Source organism: Mytilus edulis, chromosome 13, assembly GCF_963676685.1.
Source record: "Mytilus edulis chromosome 13, xbMytEdul2.2, whole genome shotgun sequence".
NCBI classification, from domain to species: Eukaryota; Metazoa; Mollusca; class Bivalvia; order Mytilida; family Mytilidae; genus Mytilus; species Mytilus edulis.
In genome coordinates, this window is record NC_092356.1 from 71,217,340 (window position 1) to 71,239,198 (window position 21,859).

General features: G+C 30.7%; 1 protein-coding gene across 9 annotated transcripts in view; it reads right to left on the reverse strand.

Annotated features, from left to right (window-relative positions):
- LOC139501606 (coiled-coil domain-containing protein 150-like) overlaps window positions 1–19,013 on the reverse strand; it is a 29,461-nt gene extending 10,448 nt beyond the window's left edge. For 3 of the 9 annotated variants that reach the window (XM_071290720.1, XM_071290717.1, XM_071290716.1), the window contains exons 1-16: window positions 18,723–18,981; window positions 17,339–18,036; window positions 13,901–14,086; window positions 11,844–11,973; window positions 11,279–11,415; window positions 10,393–10,446; window positions 9,222–9,329; window positions 8,295–8,404; window positions 7,172–7,349; window positions 6,010–6,171; window positions 4,989–5,180; window positions 4,054–4,245; window positions 2,774–2,806; window positions 1,168–1,464; window positions 484–678; window positions 67–135 (exon numbers count right to left, since the gene is read on the reverse strand). In XM_071290720.1, the coding sequence (XP_071146821.1) occupies window positions 67–135; window positions 484–678; window positions 1,168–1,464; window positions 2,774–2,806; window positions 4,054–4,245; window positions 4,989–5,180; window positions 6,010–6,171; window positions 7,172–7,349; window positions 8,295–8,404; window positions 9,222–9,329; window positions 10,393–10,446; window positions 11,279–11,415; window positions 11,844–11,973; window positions 13,901–14,086; window positions 17,339–17,863 (2,568 nt within the window). In that variant the 5' untranslated portion in view covers window positions 17,864–18,036; window positions 18,723–18,981. Of the gene's footprint in view, window positions 1–66; window positions 136–483; window positions 679–1,167; window positions 1,465–2,773; window positions 2,807–4,053; window positions 4,246–4,988; window positions 5,181–6,009; window positions 6,172–7,171; window positions 7,350–8,294; window positions 8,405–9,221; window positions 9,330–10,392; window positions 10,447–11,278; window positions 11,416–11,843; window positions 11,974–13,900; window positions 14,087–17,338; window positions 18,037–18,722 lie in introns of all 9 variants that reach the window. The other 6 variants (XM_071290725.1, XM_071290724.1, XM_071290722.1 and 3 more) reach the window with 4 other exon arrangements.
- Between the last annotated feature and the right edge of the window lie 2,846 nt (window positions 19,014–21,859).

Sequence of the window (21,859 nt, forward strand, 5' to 3'; positions counted from 1 at the left end):
ATATAAATCACAAAGAAAAAATATCTATTTTAAAATCATTTCCCGCCAAAAAAAAACCAAACAAACCTGATCAGTATTTCTTTTAACATATTCATCTCTAAGGTTTTCTAAGTCCTCTATTTCACATTTTAATTCCTGAAATGTAGATGAAACTTATTTTATTTTTTGATAAACTGTCATTCTTTGGTATACAAAATATCAATGATCTATCACAAGTTGTTCTTATAAAACTTTTTGAAAAGCAATCCCTATGTCTCATTTTCTGCTACTTTCATCACAAAGGCGAGACAAAAATATCTCATTATTTAAATCTAAATCAGTATGCAGAATTAAAACGGGATATTTAATTCACCACTATTATATAAAGCCTCACAAACAGGGTTTTGCCCTTAAAATAAGGACCTTTTAATTCTGTTAAAATTAGCCAATTCTACAGTATTATTTTACACTATTTTAACACTAGTCTAGCTTTACTGTTTTTACCCGGACTTTATCAGAATTTTCTTCCAAGTCCTTTTTTGATTTGTGTAGATATTCCAGCCTTTTTTTCTGGTCCCTGATTTTGTCTTTGAGGTCCTTAGTCTGACTCTCGTTCTCTGTCATCTTATGTCGTAGTTCTGTGTTAGCTTTTACTAGTTCCATATTCCGTGTAGATAAATTATCATTCTGTTTCCGTACCTGTAAAAAAATATCGGTATATTTCTTAAACATACTCTGATGAAATTATTCAAGTAGCCAAAGTCTCTTTTATTTCTTTATAAGAGAAGTTTTCATATGTTTTAATTCTATTTTACATTCCTTTACCAAATACATGTATATCAAGCTTTGTTTTACACTTAAAATAAAATAGCATGCAAGCCAAGAGTTTAAATGCCTTGCTTGCAAATTTTGTTTGATCAGACATTGTAATTAAGATTGACACCTGGATTCAATGGGTGGGCAGAGTAACAGTCTACAAATAATTGGCCTACCTGTTGAATTTAGGTGTCAATCTTAATTACAATGTCTGATCAAATAACCAAACCAAGTTGGCAAGCAAGGCATATGAATTCTTGTTGTACATGCTTTATTATTTTAACTGTAAAGAGTTTACCATTTATTCCTTATTTAAATATGTCTAATTTGAACAATAAATTCAGTTTTAAATAAGTTCAATCAGATTTCTACCTCAGCAATATCTCGACTGTTTTTCTTCAATGATTTATCCCGTTCTTTTTTCAGTTCGCCCCTTAAATTCTCCATTCTCTCCTCAAACTGCTTCATTTCAAACTTCCATTCCTGTTGAGCTGAAGATTTCTGATTTTTAATGGCAGTGATAGTCGAATCTTTTTTGCCGAGTTCCGTCTGTAGTTCTTCTACAACCGTTTGTAAATGTGAATGCGATGACATCACAGCTTCTAGTGTAGAGGCTATTTCTTTGTTCACAGCTTTAGCATCTTCTAAATTTCTTTGCAAACCATTGATCTATAAAGTTTGAAATATCAACTCATAACAAAACTGATCAAACGACAGTCTTAAAAAAAAAGATAAATAAATTAAATCAAATAAAGCAAACTTATTTTGGTAATTTTATATGACAAAATATATCTAAAAATTGATAAAACTTGTATTTATTTACGATTAGAGTTATGTAGTTTATTTGTTGAGCAGTTCTGATAGTTTTTCAGTCAGACGCTACCAAAATCTGTAAATCTCAGAAAGTCTCGGGGAGTCCAAGATTTGATCAATTTTAAACTGAAAAGCGTATCAGATTAATTTCTCGTTAGATATACTGTTCCCAGTTTGACCCTTGGGGCCGGGTGAGCTAAAAATCCAACTGAAAAGGAAAAAACTCGAAACAAAATTATTTCATTTGCAGTTTTGATGAAGCTATTTTGTATTATGGCATATTTTTTTTCAAATACAGCATTAGTGATATAACAAGCATATGACTCCCTAAATTTTTTTTACAGGGATCTATTCTGTGTAATAGGGATCCAAAACAAATTTTTAACAAGAATGTGTCCTCAGTACACGAATGCCCCACTCGCACTATCATTTTCTATGTTCATTGGACCGTGAAATTGGAGTAAAATCTCTAATTTGGCATTAAAATTAGAAAGATCATATCACAGGGAACATGTGTACCAAGTTTGAAGTCGATTGGACTTCAAATTCATCAAAAACTACCTTGACCAAAAACTTTAACCTGAGGCGGGACAGACGGATGGACGAACGAACGGACGCACAGACCAGAAAACATAATGCCCCTCTACTATCGTAGGTGGGGCATAAAAAGTTTTCTTTCAGTTCCTTCTTCATCTTTTTGTACTGCAATTAAGTTAATAATTGGGAATTCAATAGTCATTGACAGTAATAAATCAGTTTATCTTGGAAAATTTCTCTCACTGACTAAAATAGAAAAATCTTTAGTGTTTTATAAAGCTCTGTGGAGGTTTAAATTAACTATGGGACATCTTGGAAATCAAAATGGTTGGTATAGATTTTTTTTTTAATATAAAAGCTAATTACAGTTAACAAAAGCAATCCATTGCCAAAAAATCCTTTTGTTAAATAAGGCATACCAATTAATCCTCTATGGACAAAGACAGTGTTTTGTTCATTAAAATTTTTAATCACTTCATTATTGTCAGATATATTCTATGTTAAGAAAACAATCATTCAAGATAACAAATTGTATTAGGCACAACAACTTCTCACTTAAATATTAGTATGTTTTTATCTGCGTTTAAATCAATTTTAACATTAGATTTCCCGATCCACCAGCACTTACTTTGGACATATCAAGCCATTCCATTACATATTCCTAAAATCATAACATTAACTTAAGTCATTTCCATCTTAAAACTATTATCATATATAACTCTAGAGATGACAATTTGAAAAGTCCTTGCTAGGATATATATTTATACTATAATTACACCTTATGTAAGAATCCTGGATTTTGATTGGTCGATAGCCAGTGTATTTTCACCAATTTACTGTTATCAAATGAATATCGTTCATTTTTTAACGCCACCAGGGTATTTGCCAAAAGGATATGCCTTTTTTACCCTCTCTGCCGTGGTATTTGCCAAAAAATACTCTATCCGACTGGACGCTTGTAATGTCACCAATGCGTTTTTGAACGTTAACATTCGGTGTAATTAAACAGATATATCATGTTCTTGAGGGGTATTTGCGAAAAGTACCAGTCTTGAGAATGAATTTCACTTGCCTTACGGATTGCAAAATTTAACATTCTCTCGACTGGTATTTTTCGCAAATACCCCTCCTTAACATGATATATCTGTTTAATAACACATATTACTTTGTTTAATCATATGGAAAAAAAAAAATTTCAACTTTTCATTTCCTGGCATTATCAAATTATACATGCATACAAAACAGCTTTGCCTTGGACATTTTAACATCTGAATTAATACCTCACAAGTTTAACTTCACCCTTATCCATTAAAATAATCTTTAATTCAAATTCAGATTCAACAAGTAATGAAACAATCTATGATACTGTATTTAAAAATATTCAGTTTTAAATAAAGGAAAAAAAAATTACGTGTTTTCATTTCTTAATCTGTTAACCCTTTCCTCCATAATGACGCCTTTTGAAGGCTGTGTAGTACTGTATTGATAAGTCTCACCTATGAAAAAACTTTATCAGACTTAGTAAAATTTGTATCTAATATAAAAAGGATATTCATGAGAATATCTGACATGAATTTCATTGATTAAATATTGGTTTTCGCAATGCATTAATACTTTAAACCTGATGATTTTTTTTTTATTGAAAATATCCTATGCGAATTCAGTATTTAAAAAAAAAGTATCCATGGAGGAAAGATACACATTGTATAAAAATGTTACATAATTTAACAAATCAAGGGAGATTACTTAACAAATGTCAAAAATCAAATTTCTTGTTTACCCTGGTTAATCCTGATTTATTACATGTATTACACTGTGGTAAATGTCATTGTGATCAGCCTGCATGCAAAAAAAATTCAGTTAATTAAAAATGTGATTTTAAGACCATTTACATTAAACAACCAATACCTTGGAGTGATCTTTATCCTCCATATCTTGTATCTGTAGTATTAAAGTATCTCTCTCCTTTACAGCCTCGTCTCTCTGTTTCTGTAACTCATTATAATCCTTTTCTTTGGTCTCGTAACTTCCATGTTTCTGTCGTAACTGACTATCGAGTCGCTGAACCTTTATTTTTAAATCACTCATCTCTTTTTGTGTCTAAAATACAAGTTTTTCTACATGTTAATAATCTTTGAGAGTAGAATGGAAGAAATTCTATTCCACTAAAGCAATTTTTTTTTTAATCATTTGTAAAAAAAAATATATCTCAAACCAAAGTATATGTAAATTAACAATCAATTTCTCATGATCATTTGGGAAGTTTTTTCTTTGATAGATTATCTAAGATAAGTAACTAAAAGGCCAAAAAGGCTGCTTGCTGGCTTCCTTCTTATGAGATCATAATTTTAAAGGTAAAATCATGGAAAATTGTTGAGGTCAGCTTCACATGCTGAAGGTGTAAACCTAGCCTAGACACTGAAATACCAAATTCCCAGTAATATTTTCTAATTTAATTCCAAACCAAGATCTCATTAATTGGTACATGTCAATACAATATGACTCCTACTATTAATACAATTCTAATGATATAACTATCCTACTCTGTTCTTACTTTTCCAACTAACAACAATTTTTGTTAATTTTTTTCATGACGAGTTACGAATGAACGAATTCACTCTAATTAGCAAAAAAGTCATAATTACAATTCTGTCAACTAATTATACTCATGCTCATGAGAATTTCCTACTAATTAGATAAAATAAACTCAACTTGAGCTTGTAATTTGATAATTTGATAAAAAAAACTGCAAATAATTATGGAAAAGAATAACTTGTTAACAATGTATTAACTTCTTCACAGAAAAAGTTTGGCATTTTTCCTCCAAGGATTTTTACACATACCTTATCATATCTATTCTGTAGACCATCATTGATATGTTTAAGTTTTGTTGCCTCATTCTGAGCATTTTTAAGTTTATCAACCTCTGCTGTGAGATGTGTGACCTGCGTCTGTAAACTCCCATTGTCGTAGGCTAATTTGTTCTTCTGGTCCATCATTTCCATCATCGTCTTCTCTACTTTACTCTGGGTTTCCTACGAAGATAACATTGATTGATTAGTTTTTCGGTGTTTAATGCTCTTTTGGCTATTTCATGACTGCAAGTTTTCAATTGTTGAGGAAGAGCCTAGATAGAACCAGAACTTTTTACTGAAATACTGACAATCCTAGTCTGACAATTAAGATTAGAGTTGAACACACCTGCAACGTAATTAAGATGAAAGTCTTGAAATGGATTCATAAAAATTGGAAAAAGACCAATTTCATTATGACCCGAAATTATTAATTGGTTGAATTTGAAGCAGTTGCAGAAGAAAAGAATTTATGTACTTTAAAAAAAATTCAACATTTTTTAAAAGTTCAAAAAATGAGCAATGTGTATTTTTCAATCTTGATGTCTTCTTCACAATCCTTATCCAAATAATATCTTTCCATTGGTGAACCCATTTGTTGACCTCTAGATGTTATTGGGCTATTTTTTAATGGTTGCTGTACATGACTCATATAAATTTAGCAATAAATAGCTTGAGTGTTTGACATTTTGTATGAATACCTTCCTATTGATGATAGACATGTAGACATTACAAGGATCCCATATACCAAACATAAGTATCCTAATATTTTAGTAAGTGGTAAATTCACATTACAAAAACATTTTTTTTAAATATTCACTGAACCAATAAACAAATATAACAAATGGAAACTTTGTAACAAATGTCATCTACATACAAGTGATGAAGCATGCATGTCTTCCACCTTCTGAAATATAAAGCTTTACACACATAGTGGATGCTACTACCACTGCCCCCTAAATTAGCATCCCTCTGTCTAGAATTAAGTGCCAATCCATTAGTGAGTATTTACCTGTTGACCTTCAAACCCTGATACCCTTTCCATGAGTGTGGCATTTTCATGTTCCAGAGACTTCCTTAGTTTTTTCTGTGAGTCTAGTTCTATTTTTAGTTGTTGTGCTTCCCCCTGAAGTTTTGACCGTTCTTCTATCATAGAATCTACAGTCTGGTTCACCTATATAAATATAAATAATATGGTCATTAAAAAAATCAAAATTCTTTTCCCTGGGGATCAATCCTATAATATCATTCAAAAAGTTTAAGTATCCTACAAATAAATCAAACAATATCATCAAATAGTTCACAGGTCTTTTTTCTAAAGATAAATCATATTTTATTTTATCATTTTAAAAAGTCACAGTTCTTTTTCCCAAGTTCGATTGATGGTCTGCTAACATCAAGTGACTTATAAATTTGTATTTTCAGTTTGACCAAATATTCATGTTGCACAGTGTGGATGAATCCTGTTTTGTACCAAAGCAGGCATTGCAATCATAAATATTTTGTATATGATTGTTGTTTTTGTGTGTCATGATCAATGACTTGTGATTTTTGTTTGTCTTTCTAATTTTGGCAATAATTTTTTTCTGAAATATCTTTCTAATTTTGGCAATAGTTTTTTTCTGAAATATCTTCTAATTTCAGCCATAGTTTTCACTGTCTTTCTAATATTGGCCATTGTGTTTCCTGTCCTTCTAATTTTTGCTATAGTTTTTTTTCTGTCTTTCTAATTTTGGTCATAGTAATTTCTGTTTTAATTTTGGCCAGGTGTTTTTTTCTGTCTTTTAAAATTTGGCCATAGTTTTTTGTATTTCTAATTTTGGCCATATTTTTCTCTTTCTAATTTTGGCTATGTTTTTCCTGTCCTCATTTTGGTCATGTTTTTTTTTCTGTCTTTTTAATTTTGGCCAAAGTTTACTGTCTTTCTTAATTTGGCCATACTTTTTCCTCTTAATTTTGATATTAGTTTTTGTCTATCTAAATTTGACCAAAGTTTTTTCTGTCAATCTATTTTTGGTTATACTTTTTCTGTCTTTTTAATTTTGGTTATACTTTAACCTCCTAATTTTGATCTTATTTTTATCTGTTTGTTTAGAATTGCTCTCTTTGTATTATCTAATACTCTAAACAAAACAACCATCACAGGAAATTAAATATTTGCCCCATATATATACCTCATCTAATAAGTGATCTTTATCTTTAACAGCCCTCTCTTTCTCTTTCTTTACGACCTGTAGCTGATGTCTGAGTGAGTTCAACTCTTTTTCTAGTCCTGAAGCAGCTTGACAATACTCGTCGTCCTTGGCAACAAACTTTTTATTTAGACTTGTATACTCCTGCTCAACATGTCGTCTGTAACAGAATTTGTATTATTCAATCTAGGGATAACAAATAATCAAGACAATGTTTTTTATACATGTATATAAGAATATGTGGTATGAGTGGCAATGAGATAACTCTCCATTCAAGTCACAATTTATAAAAGTAAACCATTATAAGTCAAAGTATGGTCTTCAACACAGAGCTTTAGCTCACACCAAACAGCAAGCTATATAGGGACCTGAAAATGACTAGTGTAAAACCATTGTTTTTTTATGGAATTGCACAAATCTTAATCATTCAAACCAGTGTCATGCATGTTGTTCTGGTGTGTTCATGAAATCATCACTCTTTATGTCAGTGCTCTATTTTTTAACAGACATGTACATATATATATAGGTGTATTATCACAACTGTTCCAAAGTTAAAAATATTGGAGACAATTTTTTATACCTTAATCATCCAAAATATGAAATTTACATTTTACATAAATCCTTACAAAATTCAATGGAATATACAACCATTACCTCCCATCCAAATCTTCAATTAAAAATAAAAATCAACATGGATGGAGAGTTGTCTCATTGGCACTCATATCACATCTTCTTATATCTATCTATATAAGGCAAATTAAATTCAATACATCTGACAAATGTTGGTTGCCATTTTCTGGTTGAAAAATCTCTATGCAAAATCTGTAACTGTTTGAAAAATAAGTTCATATAAGAATCCCTACAATACAGACCAAAAATTGATTGATTTCTTATTTCAATGTTCCAAAATCAATCAAAGTCTTCCACATGTACATAAAATTGAGAATGAAAATGAGGAATGTGTCAAAGAGATGTTTACATTTGCACTTGCGACTTTATCCAACAGCTCTTATATCTTATGATAAAAATCATATTTAATTGGATTTTTTTTGTTGGTCAGCATTAATAATTTCCAAAGCAGTTTTCCACTTATAATCATGCTTACAATCTTTTTTCCAATGATTCCCGTTCAGATGTTAGTTCCTTTGTTTTGATCTTATATTGCAATGCCTCTTCTTCAATTCTTTCTTTCTCTCCAACTCTGCTTCTCTCTGCCTATTAAAGAAAAACGATGCAAGTGACATTATTATATACAAAATACATAAATATAAGACAACATATTCTTTGAAGTAAGGAAATACATATTAGTAAAATTATCCTTTTTCTTAATTACATGTTTTACTGTACAGTTAGAAATCTTTGTGTAGGGGTAAACTTCTCTTATTTCGCCATAAAATTACAATATCAAATTGTCAATGTTTTTGGACAATAAAATATGTTTAAACTATAAATTATACTGCATTTTGGTAAAACAAGATTTCAAACAATGTAGTCTATATTTTCTTTTGACTTGAATGCAGAATTTGGTAAAGCCAAGATAACTAATATCCACGAAAAATAACTAGCATGTATAAATTGACAATAGACATGTGGAGGTTGAAATTTTGATTTAATTGGCAAATTTAATGACCACTCTCCAAGCCAACTTACCTTTGTTCTTACTACCAAATACTGCATATGTGATAAATAAGTTATCCTACTTTCCCTTAACTTATATTGATAAGCCTGCATGTTTAGTGAGCATTGGATTACCCATAATGACCACCCCTGTGATTAGTTGACAAACTTCTACAACCCCTGTGTGGCAGCTCATATATTATGTATTATAGATTCTACTGTAAAAGGTCATTAATCTTCATCAAAAATGTTTTTTGTTAATCTTGTCTGCACTTTTTCTTGTTAATCTTTAAGAATTACAAAAAATATGTTCAGTGTGAAGTTGGATCAGCATCCTTAAGGGTGCAATGTTCACTTTTTAAACCGGGGATTTTCTTGAATTAAAAATAAATGTACTACATAGACTATTGCATACCTCTAGTTCTTTTTTATGTAATGATTTAATGTGTTCTGTTTCACTCTGAACACACGTCGTAAGCTTGGTTAGATGTTCATTCTGTTCCTTTAAGTCTTTGTTAGTTGTCTGGTAAATAAGATGTTAAATCACATACATGTACATACAATGTTAGGTAGACAATTATAGTACTATCACACATTTTATCAAATCATTCATTAATATTAAATTTGATTTTATCATATAAAATCCATGAACCAGTTAGTTAGACTTCATGCCAAAATTAATAGTTAATGGTCAGTTGTACATGCAATATCAAAAAAACGTAACAACAAATCGTTCATTAAATGTGTGTCAGTTAGTCTCTTGGTGGATACATTGGCAATCATACCACATCTCCTTATGTTTTATCACTTTGGATTCATTCATTTTCATGGGTACCAATTTTTGGTAGATTTAGAAAAACCTTCAAATTCCTGGATATTTTATTTCGTGGATTTAGCAAAGTCTGCAAACATTCCTCCTTTACCTCCTTTAGAAAATTTTTGTTGAACATTTAAATTCCTGGTTTTAGCAAAGTCTGAATTCAATTCTTTCGAAAATGTGTCCTTGGTTGAACATTTAATGTCATGGTTTCCTTGTACACACAAAAATTAGTATCCAGTGAATATTTATGAATCCACAGTAATTTAATAACTGATCTGTTTGTATCTATTTTTGTTTATGGTTAATGAAATCAATTTATACTGCAACTAGCAGTCTTTATTTCCTAAATATAGTAACATAGCTATATTTTGTATAATGTCAATTTCATCATGGAACGCTTTCTCCACAATCAGGGGTCCATTAAGGGATGAAAATAAGTTTGACATTTGTGTTACAAATGTATAATTCAAAAAGCTATCAATGTATTAATTTTAGTTGCAGTATAAATACAATATAAGGTGAATGTCATAAAAATGTAACTTTCTTTTTTGCACTCAGCGCAAACTGGGTGAGGGCTCAATAGAACCTCGCCTTTCCCCCTTTTCTCAGCCTCATACAAAAAAGTTTATATTTTCCTGATAGTGACCTAATATTGTATATTTTTTATGCATGCTATCGACCTTCTTACAATCCTGTTTTAGAAGCATTCAAATATTAAAAGCAAAAACTAATGGACATACACCATTTCCCTTATAACCAATCATACCTTCAATTCATTATTCTGATTGGCTAATGTGACTTTGTCAATCAACAACATTTCCTGTTAAAATGTAAGAGTCAAAACCTCTTTCTTTTTAAAAACAAATACGTAATACAAATATGTTGGCATATACAGTCTGTACTATTTCCCAATAACTTTTAAATATTTTAAATTAAAAAAAGTCAATCCATCTGATCAGAAATTCATGGTTGATTTCAATTCATGCCATTTTATTTTGTTTTAACTTACAGCAGGAAAAATATATAGTGGTTTATTTATTAATAACTCTTTTTGATGTTGAATCAATCACAGTAATTCAGGGAGATTGTGTGTAATTTCGATTCATAATACTTTTTACAACCCTACCATATAACATCTATTTAAAATATGGAGATGTTTCATAGTAAATAACTACTGTAAATTCAGAAACTATCATCAGGTTTTATTCATGCAAATAATTTGTGACTATGTGAGTATCGCAATATAATAAGAACTCTTGTTTTGATAAATGCAACATAGATCTGAATGAAGATTGTTCTGAAATCCATTTTTGAAAGATCGCAATTGTAAATGCACGCAATATTTCTTAAATTACAGTATGAACAAGAATGTGTCCCTAGTACACAGATACCCAATCTGCAATATCATTTTCTATGTTCAGTGGACCATGAAAATAGAGTAAAAACGCTTAATTGGCATTAAAATTAGAAAGATCCTATTATAGGGAATATGTGTACTAAGTTTCAAGTTGATTGGACTTCAACTTCATCAAAAACTACCTCAACCAAAAACATTGACCTGAAGTGGGCAGGACGGATGAATGAACGAATCACCACCAAGAATGATTCTCAACTGAACCACTACCTCTCTACAGTACTACAATCCTCCTTACCTTCTGCTGGTCTACAATAACTTGAGTTTGTTCTAGTTGTTTAATGAGGTCATCATACTGTTTCCGTAATCTATCCAGTTCTTTCATTAAAACTTGTCGATCGGAATCCATTGTCTCAAAATTTCTTTTCATTCTCTCTAAAAAATAAATGTGTGTAATATTATGTATAATATAAGAACTATAATAGATGAATTTTACAAATTATGTAAGGTCATGTTTATACAGACTTTCAGACCACATATATGCCGTTTGTTTTGTAGAAGAATCTAGTGTTGTTGGTAGGTGTCTTTATATTTATTTCCTATTATCCTTTTTATGTTTAACACCAAGCATTTTCATTTATGTATATTTTCAGTTGTAATCTGACTGTATGATTGTCAGGATACAATACTAAATAACTACTTTTTCTGTTGAAGTCTGTACAAATCAGTAATCTGAAAATGACAGATCCACAATATACATGAAGGCCTGTATTTTAAAAGAACCATCTATACCTTTGAATTTCAAAAACTTTGTATAGTCCAATTGCAAGCTTGGTTATTTCAAGTATGAAAATTTCTATTACCCATTTCTTCATAAGATTCATTATAATCTCTTTCTATAGAATCTCTTTGAGCCTGGGTCAGTTTTAGCTCCTCTCTTACATTCAATGCATCGTTACGTAAACTTTGGCAGTCCATGGATAAAGATTTAACCTAAAACAATCAAGAGAAAAACTGAATGTTTGATCAATGTAACCTGACAATAAATTATTTTTATTTTAGTGCCAAATTCCAACCAGTTAGATTGTCCTACAAAAAACTTTTTTCTTTTTAATTTTTTTTGAAAAATTACGGGTAAATCAAATCTTACTGTACATACCTGTAAACCATGTACAACAAATTTTACCAAAAACATGTTTAAATATTGGTTGGTTTTCTAAGCATAACAGATTTCAAATCGTACATCAAATTCAATTGAAAAAATCTATTAGTCAATAAAAGTTTTTAATTCAAAGTCAGAGATATTCAGATGAAACGTATAAGTATATGAGAGTATAAGTATATATGACAGATCTGAGTAACAATGAACCAAATCTTCATCAAACTTAGAACAAATCGAGATATTTAGCCAAGGAGTCTGGACTAATAGGTATATATGACAGATCTGAGTAACAATGAACCAAATCTTCATCAAACTTAGAACAAATCTAGATATTTAGCCAAGGAGTCTGGACTAACGCTTGAAGATTTATAAAATCAACAGGTAATAATTATAATACTCTTAGGCAAAGTCAATTAAAAGATTTTTTTGTCTCTACAAATAAAACAATTTGTAAACAAAATAAAACAATTTGTAAACAATTAAGCCTGTTCAAAATTTTAAGAAATCTCAACCAAGTAAAATTTTAAAAGTTCAAGAAAACTTGAAATGTTTATTTGAAACTGTCTCTTAGTCTATACTATATATGCAATGCAGGGTTTAACCATTCCACAAACCAGGCCATTGATTTATTTGTGACGTATAATATTGCCATCATATCTATGGTTTAATCCAAACTGTTAATAATATAATTATCACACCCTTAAATAGAGAACTTATTTGAGAGGTATTCCATAATTCAATGGAAAATTATTTAATGCCGTAATGGTATGCTGCAAAGACCACCAAGCTTATCAATGGTGCACCCATTTAATTCTCATTATAATCTGAAGTTAAATGTCTATCTAAAAAACATATCAACCAAAATTACAGGTGGCATGCATATTCTGCATAGAGCTCAAAGCTTATCAATGGTGCACCCATTTAATTTGTATCATAATCTGTAGATAAATACATATAACTCAATGAAAATCACTGTAGGATTGTATGGTCTGGGAATTATCATAAATCTATGACATATACACAGAACTAACTATTTGTACAGGTATCCATCTTATAAAACTACTGTATTTATTCTATTTAAAGCCCCCTTCTAATAAACGCCCCCCTACAGAAAATCGTGTGTTCAGAACTTTTGACTTCTAATAAACGCCCCCATTTTGTAGTTAAAAAAAATAAAATTGAAACTTAACCATTACAATATTGCAAAGACATCGACCCGGTCACTCAGAAACATGAAACGAAAAATCAATAATGCCGATGTTTTAATCCACTTTGATATTCCAACAGGGTGTGTACAAGTTCCAAAAATAGATCTGTCAGTTACACAGTACGCTGTTGAAATTCTGTTCCATCGATGTGCATGCTTGTTCATTCGAAAATTTTAACAAATTATTTGATGAGGTCACATTACCGATAAACGCTATTTATAGATTATGGAGACAATAAGAAACATGTGTATGTTACTATAGTCTGTTTCAACAAAATTCAGGTAAAGGTCAATGAAGTAAGGTACAAAATTCGTTTCTCTAATTGACGCCCCCCTTTCGGAAATTGTCTTCGCCCCCGGGGCGTTTATTAGAATAAATACGGTAGTTTAACCTTGCCACATGCTGAATTGCACAATTGCCTGTCTGAAATCAAGTACCTTGTCAGTCAGTGATTGTATTTTTATGATAGCTTAACTCATCAGCCTTATTAGTTTCAAGTACAGCATTAAAATTTTTTCTCTATTCTAAAAATAAACTTAGTTTTCCCCACCTCCTTTCTTTCTGACTCGACTAGAGTCTCCATGTCTCTAACTCGTTCCATTAATGTATTATGTGACTCCTCTAGACTTTTCCTGAGGCTCTTTTCTCTGTCACACTCCTCTTTTAATTCATTTATCCTCCTCTGCATTTTCTGTTTGGTTAAAGACAATTCATCTGCTGTAACAGTCGCTTCTGCCTATAACAAAATATAATCAAGAAAGATAACTCCCCTGTCTATAGGTTAAACAAAATATAATCAAGAAAGATAACTCCCCTGTCTATAGGTTAAACAAAATATAATCAAGAAAGATAACTCCTATATAATATTGTAACAGTTGCTTCTGCCTAAAACAAAACATAATCAAGAAAGCTTACTCCCCTGTCTATAGGTGTAACAAAATATATTCAAGAAAGATAACTCATATGTAATATTGTAACAGTTAATGATGCTTAAATCAAAATAAATTAGCCCTAATGCTAATATATTCTGCCTGCTAAATTGAATATTATTGAATTTGTTTTGATTTTTTTTGTAGATCCATGTCTTACTGATAACCTCACCACTGTGTAGGGAGTAAAAAACTTATAATCTAGACTATAGTGATTCATACATGTCACCCAATGAACTATGTGAGAAGCCAAACTAACAAGTGTAGTGCAAATCAAAGAGTAAATATGGTCATACATGTACATGATATATTACATTGCGTTCATTTCAACATGTATCTGTGCATGTAATGGCTTTTCTTTCTTTTGTTTGCCAGATTCTGGTTGTTTTATCAATCAAAATAATGAACTAGATAATCTTGCAATTACACATTTCAATGAATATCTTTTTTTCAAAGGAGATACTACAGAAAAATGTACCTATCTTATCAAAACATGGTGAGAAGTTCCAACTGGGAACAATCTTACCAAAGTAAGCATGCTAATTTGATATTGACCATGTAACATTGTTAAGGAGGCTCGAGGGTATAAAAATTTCAGAAAAAAATTAAACATTTGTTTTTCATTACAAATTTTATTTATTACCTTTTGTAGTTGTTACTTTATCATATGGTACAAAAAACATTCAAAACAATAAATTCGTGTTGGCCCCAGATGACTTTTAAAATGTAAACATCATTGAAAAAGTTCCAAATTATCTCCCTTTGGTGGAAAAATGCCATTTTTTGGCTTTAACATTAAAATATCTCTTTTAACTCATCGGTGACCTATATTTTTTTAATATAATTTTGATATATGCTGTACTTAAACTAAATTATTGTAAAATTTGAGCGATTTCTGTAATAAATTTCTTTTTTATTTCGATATCACCTTTATTTCTCCTAATAGTTCAACAGAAAAAAAAACTTTTATGCTTCTTTCGAAGGCAGATTGTGAGCGCAAATGAACGGTGACCCCATTTTTTTATTTTATTTTTCTAATAACTATAAAATAAAGTTCATTTATAGAAAAATATAGAGAAATCCTATATAAATGATTTAGACCCGTGAACCCCCTTAAGTCAAAAGTAAATGATTGATAAGTTGAGATAATGATAGTAAATTGGATTATATTTACAGAATTATCTCCCCTGTGATTATAAGAATTCCATATAGTTTATATATATATCTCCTGATAAAAATATGAAAGAAAATTAACATTGTTTTATTTAACATTTTAGTAATTTATATTCACATAGAACATATTCTTTTGATTTGTTTCAATTGTGTTTTTACTACTACCAGCCAATGCTTCTCTTTTACAAACTGCATTTAAAGTACACAAATAATGTAACAATTGAAAAAATTATATTTATATCCAACATGTCCAATTGCATTTGATTTATGAAAAACGAAAAACATATATATACTCACCATTTTTTTCTGTTTAAATATATCCCAAAAATAAGAGGATAATATTTTTATATAATAATCGGTATTGCTCTCACTTCCTATGTATTAACTTTCCTTCAATAGTCAAATTTCACCTGATGTTTCAGCTTTATTTAAAATTCAATTTTGAAACATAAATTTCTGTTTGTCACTAACTAGAGCCAGGAAAACACTGTTTTTTGAAATGATGAATGCACTTTTTGCTACTTTCCCTGCCTTGTCTTATTATATACAAAATATATATAATTAAGACTATTTGTTAACATGCACATAAGCATGTCATGTCTTAGAAAAGAAATTCAGTACTGCAACATGTGCATGTTGCAATGAATTTAATGAGTGTGCCTTTCCTAATCTTGATGAAATTGTATAGCAACATTATATTTATTAAGAGGAAACTTCAGGTGTTATTGATCCAGCCAATTTATTTTATCATTTATTTCAAACTTTTAATAACATACGGCTTACAAAGTAAAACAAGACTAAATTCACAGCTAAACAAAGGGATTAAATTATCAAAAGAAAATAAATGACTCTGTTAGTTACTGCAAAATTTCATTAAAATCAGATGTGATATTTTAAGAAAATGAAAACATAGGCACAATGTAGAGTGGTATGTTGAAGTTTACTAACTTTTAGCATGTTTAGCAAACATTGTAAATTGCTTTTTGAAGAAACACTCTAAACCATTTCAGATGTCTTACGACAACTTAAATTTCCAGTTTACACAGCAGCGTGATCAGAATGTGATAAATCGTAGTATTGATTTTTCTCTAGTGTTAATTTTAAGTAAATGAAGTACAAATGTATGCTACAATGTATAATGATGATTAGCAAAGCCTATCCCAAATATTAAGTTAATATTCACATGAAGCTGAAAGGACAAAATCTGTTCTACTATATTTAGTACATGTATATAATATATCGTGATTTGTCATAAAAAAATCCATTTACTTACTAAAATGTATGTTTTAGTACATGTATACACATACATGTAGTACATGTACATGTTAAATTAAGTATGTTGTTTAAGCATTTGCAATAACAATAAACATGATTTAGTTTCAATTAACATGATTAAGCTCCAAATTTTGAAAACCTGTATTTTTTGTAGGTAAGAACTAATTTCACAAGTCTTTAATTTTACATTGTACTGATTTCAGAATTAATTTGAGTTATAAAAAATTATTTTATTACTTTTAAACAATTCTATAGACAATTTCATTTATGAAAACAATGAAATTTTGGATACCGGTACGGTAAATATGGATAATCAATTAAACTGTGTGGTCTGTTAGATACATTTGTATATAAACTATAGTAAGAAAGTTAAGTATAATATATAATGTATACTTTAAACTTTTATTGGTAAATTTCAAACTCATACATATTCGTCTTGCTTCACTTTTGAAATGATTTGGTTTCTTAATGTTCAGTGTCTTCACTTTTGGACAGACATGACAGACAACATTAATAGTTTAAGTTGTAATAATGAAAATGTAACTCATGATATATATCAATGTCCATGTAGTACTACTTGGTACTAACATGACTAAGGTTGTTAGACCTACCCTTGTCGTTGAAGAATCTTCTAAAGCTGACTTTAGATCTTTAATATTGCTTTTTAATTTATTTTTCTCCTCATTTTCCTGTAATAAATCTTCCTTCATTTGCTCCATTTCTCTTTTGTATTTTGAAATTGTCTGTTCGTAAGTTTGTTTTAAGACATTCATTCTATATTCAAATTCATCATTCGACTTTCCTTTTAAATGATTTTCCCCCTGAATGTTTAGCAAGTTTAACTTCATAGTCTGCACTGTACTTTCCATTTTACACACCCTAGACACCAGTGCTTCATAATTATCTTTCAGAACATCATTACTGGCCATCCTGACCTTGTAAGGGGACACAGGAACTTTCATATTTGATGAATTAATATCTGCTGAAGTTTTACTAAATCCAAGTCCATTTAATTGTTCAAGTAAAATACTGGTTTCATCCTCAGCGGCAGTGAGTCGATTTTCTAATACCTCAGCAGTTTGCTGGGGTGCCGTCCCCGTGGGGTGACCCGCTGGTGGTAAAACTTGTCGTGACATTGAAAATATTTCCTGTACTCCTGTTGAACTCTATTTCAGAATCATTTCACTAAATTAAGATACTCATCACCTATGTACAATGATGTACATGTACAAATCTTGTAAATGAAATATGACCATTTGATCTCATATTAATCTCCACTAGTTTTGGGTGATTTGGCAGTTTTTATGATCTGAAATGAATAAACAACATCTTAACACTTGGATACTCCAAAACTGATTCTTTGTTTAAGTGACGACAATCGGATCGTAATTTGATAAGTCAACAAGATAAGTCCTTCCTAAGCAAACTGCTTACAGTATGTGTATACTAATATTGGTTTGATGTTGATAAAAGAATTGTAACTGTCAAATATTTCTTGAGTGTTAACAAAATAAATTATTTAAATAACTTATCATGCTGACATTGTGTGGACAAATATAAAGGTATTCAATATTAAATTACAAAACTGTTTGATGGGAATCTTGTAACCCTAATTGTTTACCACTATCATGCATATGTATTTTAATGTTACATCTCTAAAACCGTGAATAAACAAAGATTATTTCACTCAATGGGCTCAATATATTTCTTTTGAATCTTTTGAAACATTATCAGGTTGGTCATACCTCAGCATTTAACACTTGTATCAATATCCATAATCACAAAATTTAGCTAAATAGCATGCATTTGAGGATTTTAATATATAAAAGGTAATTTAAATTTCTCTACAAGCTTGTTTGGACATGAAATGGTATACTACTTCAATATTAAATCTCTGATCGTACATATAATATAGGAGATTGGTTTAAGTGTTTACTTTTCTGTATCAATGACATTTTTGTGGTTCTATAAATCTAAGAGAAGAGAAACCATTACCTGTTACTCATAACATTGCAGCATATGGCATGACATTTTCAAAAGTAAACATTATAAAAAAAAAGTAATTTCTCTTCAAATGTTAACATCTGCAAACGCATTTATAATTTTATATAATGCAATTTCCAACCATGCATGTTTATAGTTGCTTTAAATACTTTAAAAGAAGATTCAGTCTGTTTGCCTTTGCAAAACAATTTTGAATTATTCATGATTGTTCAAAATCACATTTTGTTTCGAGGACGCCATTTTTGTAAACATTCCGAGAAGTTCCGAAAATATAACTAGAGTGGACCGAAAAGTATAAAAAGCGGGAATTTCAAAAAAAGTGTCTCTACGTTCAAAAATATAGACTTTTTGATTTAAACGGATTTTTTTTAACCACACGTCTCACAGTGACTTCTTCAAATACAGTTCATTTGAATCCTTAACTCTTACGGTTTCTCTCTTATTTTTTTTACAAAAATTACAGTGGCAAGAGGCGTCCAGTGACAAATATTTCATGCATGTTCTGCCAACACTAGATTGATGATTGATAGTTGTTTGCTTACCGTCCAGTGACAATGATGATTGATTGTTGATTGCTTACCGTCCAGTGACAAATATTTCATCCATGTTCTGGACAACACTAGATTGATGCTTGATTGTTTGTTGGTTACATTTCATTGGCAATCGCGATTGATTTTTGGTTGCTTACGGTTCAGTGACAATGATGATTGATTGTTGATTGCTTACCGTCCAAATGACAAATAGTTCATGCATGTTCAAGATAACACTTGATTTTTATTTGATCATTGGTTGCTTACCGCCCAGTGGCAATGGTGATCGATTGTTTTTGGTTACATTTCAGTGGAAAGGTGATTGCTCATCGTCCATTGACAAATAGTTCACGCATGTTCAGGACGACATTTGTTTGTTGATTGATTGTTGGTTGCTTACCGTCGAGTGGCAATGATGATTGATTGTAGATTTCTTGTTGCCAGTGACAAATAGTTCATGCATGTTCAGGACGGCAGTAAATTGTAATCAGGGGTGTAGCTTACGTTGAGGCTCGGTAAAAAATAATATTTTCCTTCACTGTATTTTCTTTTAAATGATTATTGCAGCAAACTGGCTTCTAAAAAATAATTTAGCAACTTTTTATATCTTGTTGGCGCGGTTATTGATTCATACCCTTTACGAATTATCCAAGACTTAAATGGGAACATTTTAATTAATTTTCCCTCCTCTACTTGGAAATAGCCTTTACGGTAGTTTTCTGTAATTCAAGTTTGTCAGAGTAAAAGGAAATCGACAACAGATTTATTTTGTCCTACCCCATTGCAAGCGAACACAGTGAGTAGGATAGATGAGGATGCAACTCACGAGTCACCCGATCAAATCACTTTACCATTGAATTAGGTCAATTAGTTAATTGTGTGTCAGAATAATTTCTAGTAGCCTATATGAGGGCCTGGGTGAGGTTTTAAGAAAACAGAAAAATCGGCCCTGAAATTAATTTAAATTTAAAAGAATATGGATTTAAAATGGTGCTAAATTATAAAATAAAGGAAAATCATATTATGGGTGACAATGATTAAGAAATAAATATTTGATAATCCCATTCTAAGCATTCAAACCCTCATTTATAAGCGTTGACATGTTCCCCTACGACTATGTTCATTGACTTTGGTACTAAACAAAACAAAATATGCATATATATATATATATTATAGTGCACAGAAAATAATTTATATGTTGGGGTTCTCGAGTTTTATTCTCGCTCTTTTAAATTCATAATACGTTTTCACAAGCAGGGAATTTAAAATATTTAAAGGAATCACTACTGATTCTAGAGAACTTGATATGTCTGTTAGTTAATACATAATGTCAGCTTATATATATATAAGAAAAATCAACCAAATACTGTTCATTTATAATGAAGACTTAAGAATAAAATAAAAGTAAATGTTAGTTATTCGCCGGTTGTCATGTTCATCGTGAATGAAAAAAAGTTAAAAATCATTCAATATGTAATTTCAAGACCTTCGAAGGAATACACCACTAAAACATGTGCCGTGCTACACTTTACATGTAGCATATGTTTTTCTCCTAGTTTATCCTGAAATTCGTTTGTTCAATCCAGCTGTCATTATGTGGTGATTATCTATAATTCGTCGATTCGTGACCTACGACCAAATAAATGATCATCACAAAACTTATTACAAATAAACCTTAATATTTGAGATTGTTTTTTCTTTTCTGTATTGAACATTTTGTACAGGTTTCTTCCATCCACCGAGCAAGTTCGTGATTTCTTGTGATGTGACGTGTGAGGTACAGCCAACTATATTAGAGTGTACCACGGCCTGGAAATATATATTGGGAGCCATTAGGCATTTGAGCTGGCTTTCTGCTGGGAACAGTATGTCAATATATATACTATGTTCCTGCTTTCTGTAACTGCTAGCAAGTCAGGAAACCGACTTTTCATTGGTTGTCTTATATGATACCTTCACGTATTTTGTTATTTTTTTTTTATAGCTTTGAGTATAGATAGTAAGGCATATAATTAACATTATTATGATGAAATAACATTGAACAGCAACTATTCTTAACGATTTTTTCTTGTTCAAATTATATATAAAAACCTCTATAGCTTCAGGGGGCTGCGCGTCCCCCAGACCCCATGACTCGGTATAAATAGAAGGTAAACTACGCCACTGTTGTTGATTGATTGTTGGTTGCTGACCGGCCAGTGGCATTGGTGATTGGATACAAACCGTCCAGTGACAAATAGTTCATGAATGTTTAGAGCGACATTAGATTGTTGATGGACTGTTGGTTGCTTATCGTCGAGTGGCGAATAAGGATTGATTGTTGGTTGCTTACCGTTCAGTGGCAAATATTTCATGTATGTTCAGGACGACACTAGATTGTTGTTTGGTTGTTGGATGCTTACCGTCCAGTAGGAATGGTAATTGATTGTTGTTTGCTCACCGTTCAGTAGCTCTGATGAATGAGTGTTGGTTGTTTATTCTTCAGTGACAAATAGTTCATACATGGTCAGGACATTAGATTCATAATTAATTGTTGTTTGTTAACTGCCCAGTGGTAATGGTGATTGATTGTTGGCTGTTTATCTCAAATGACAATGA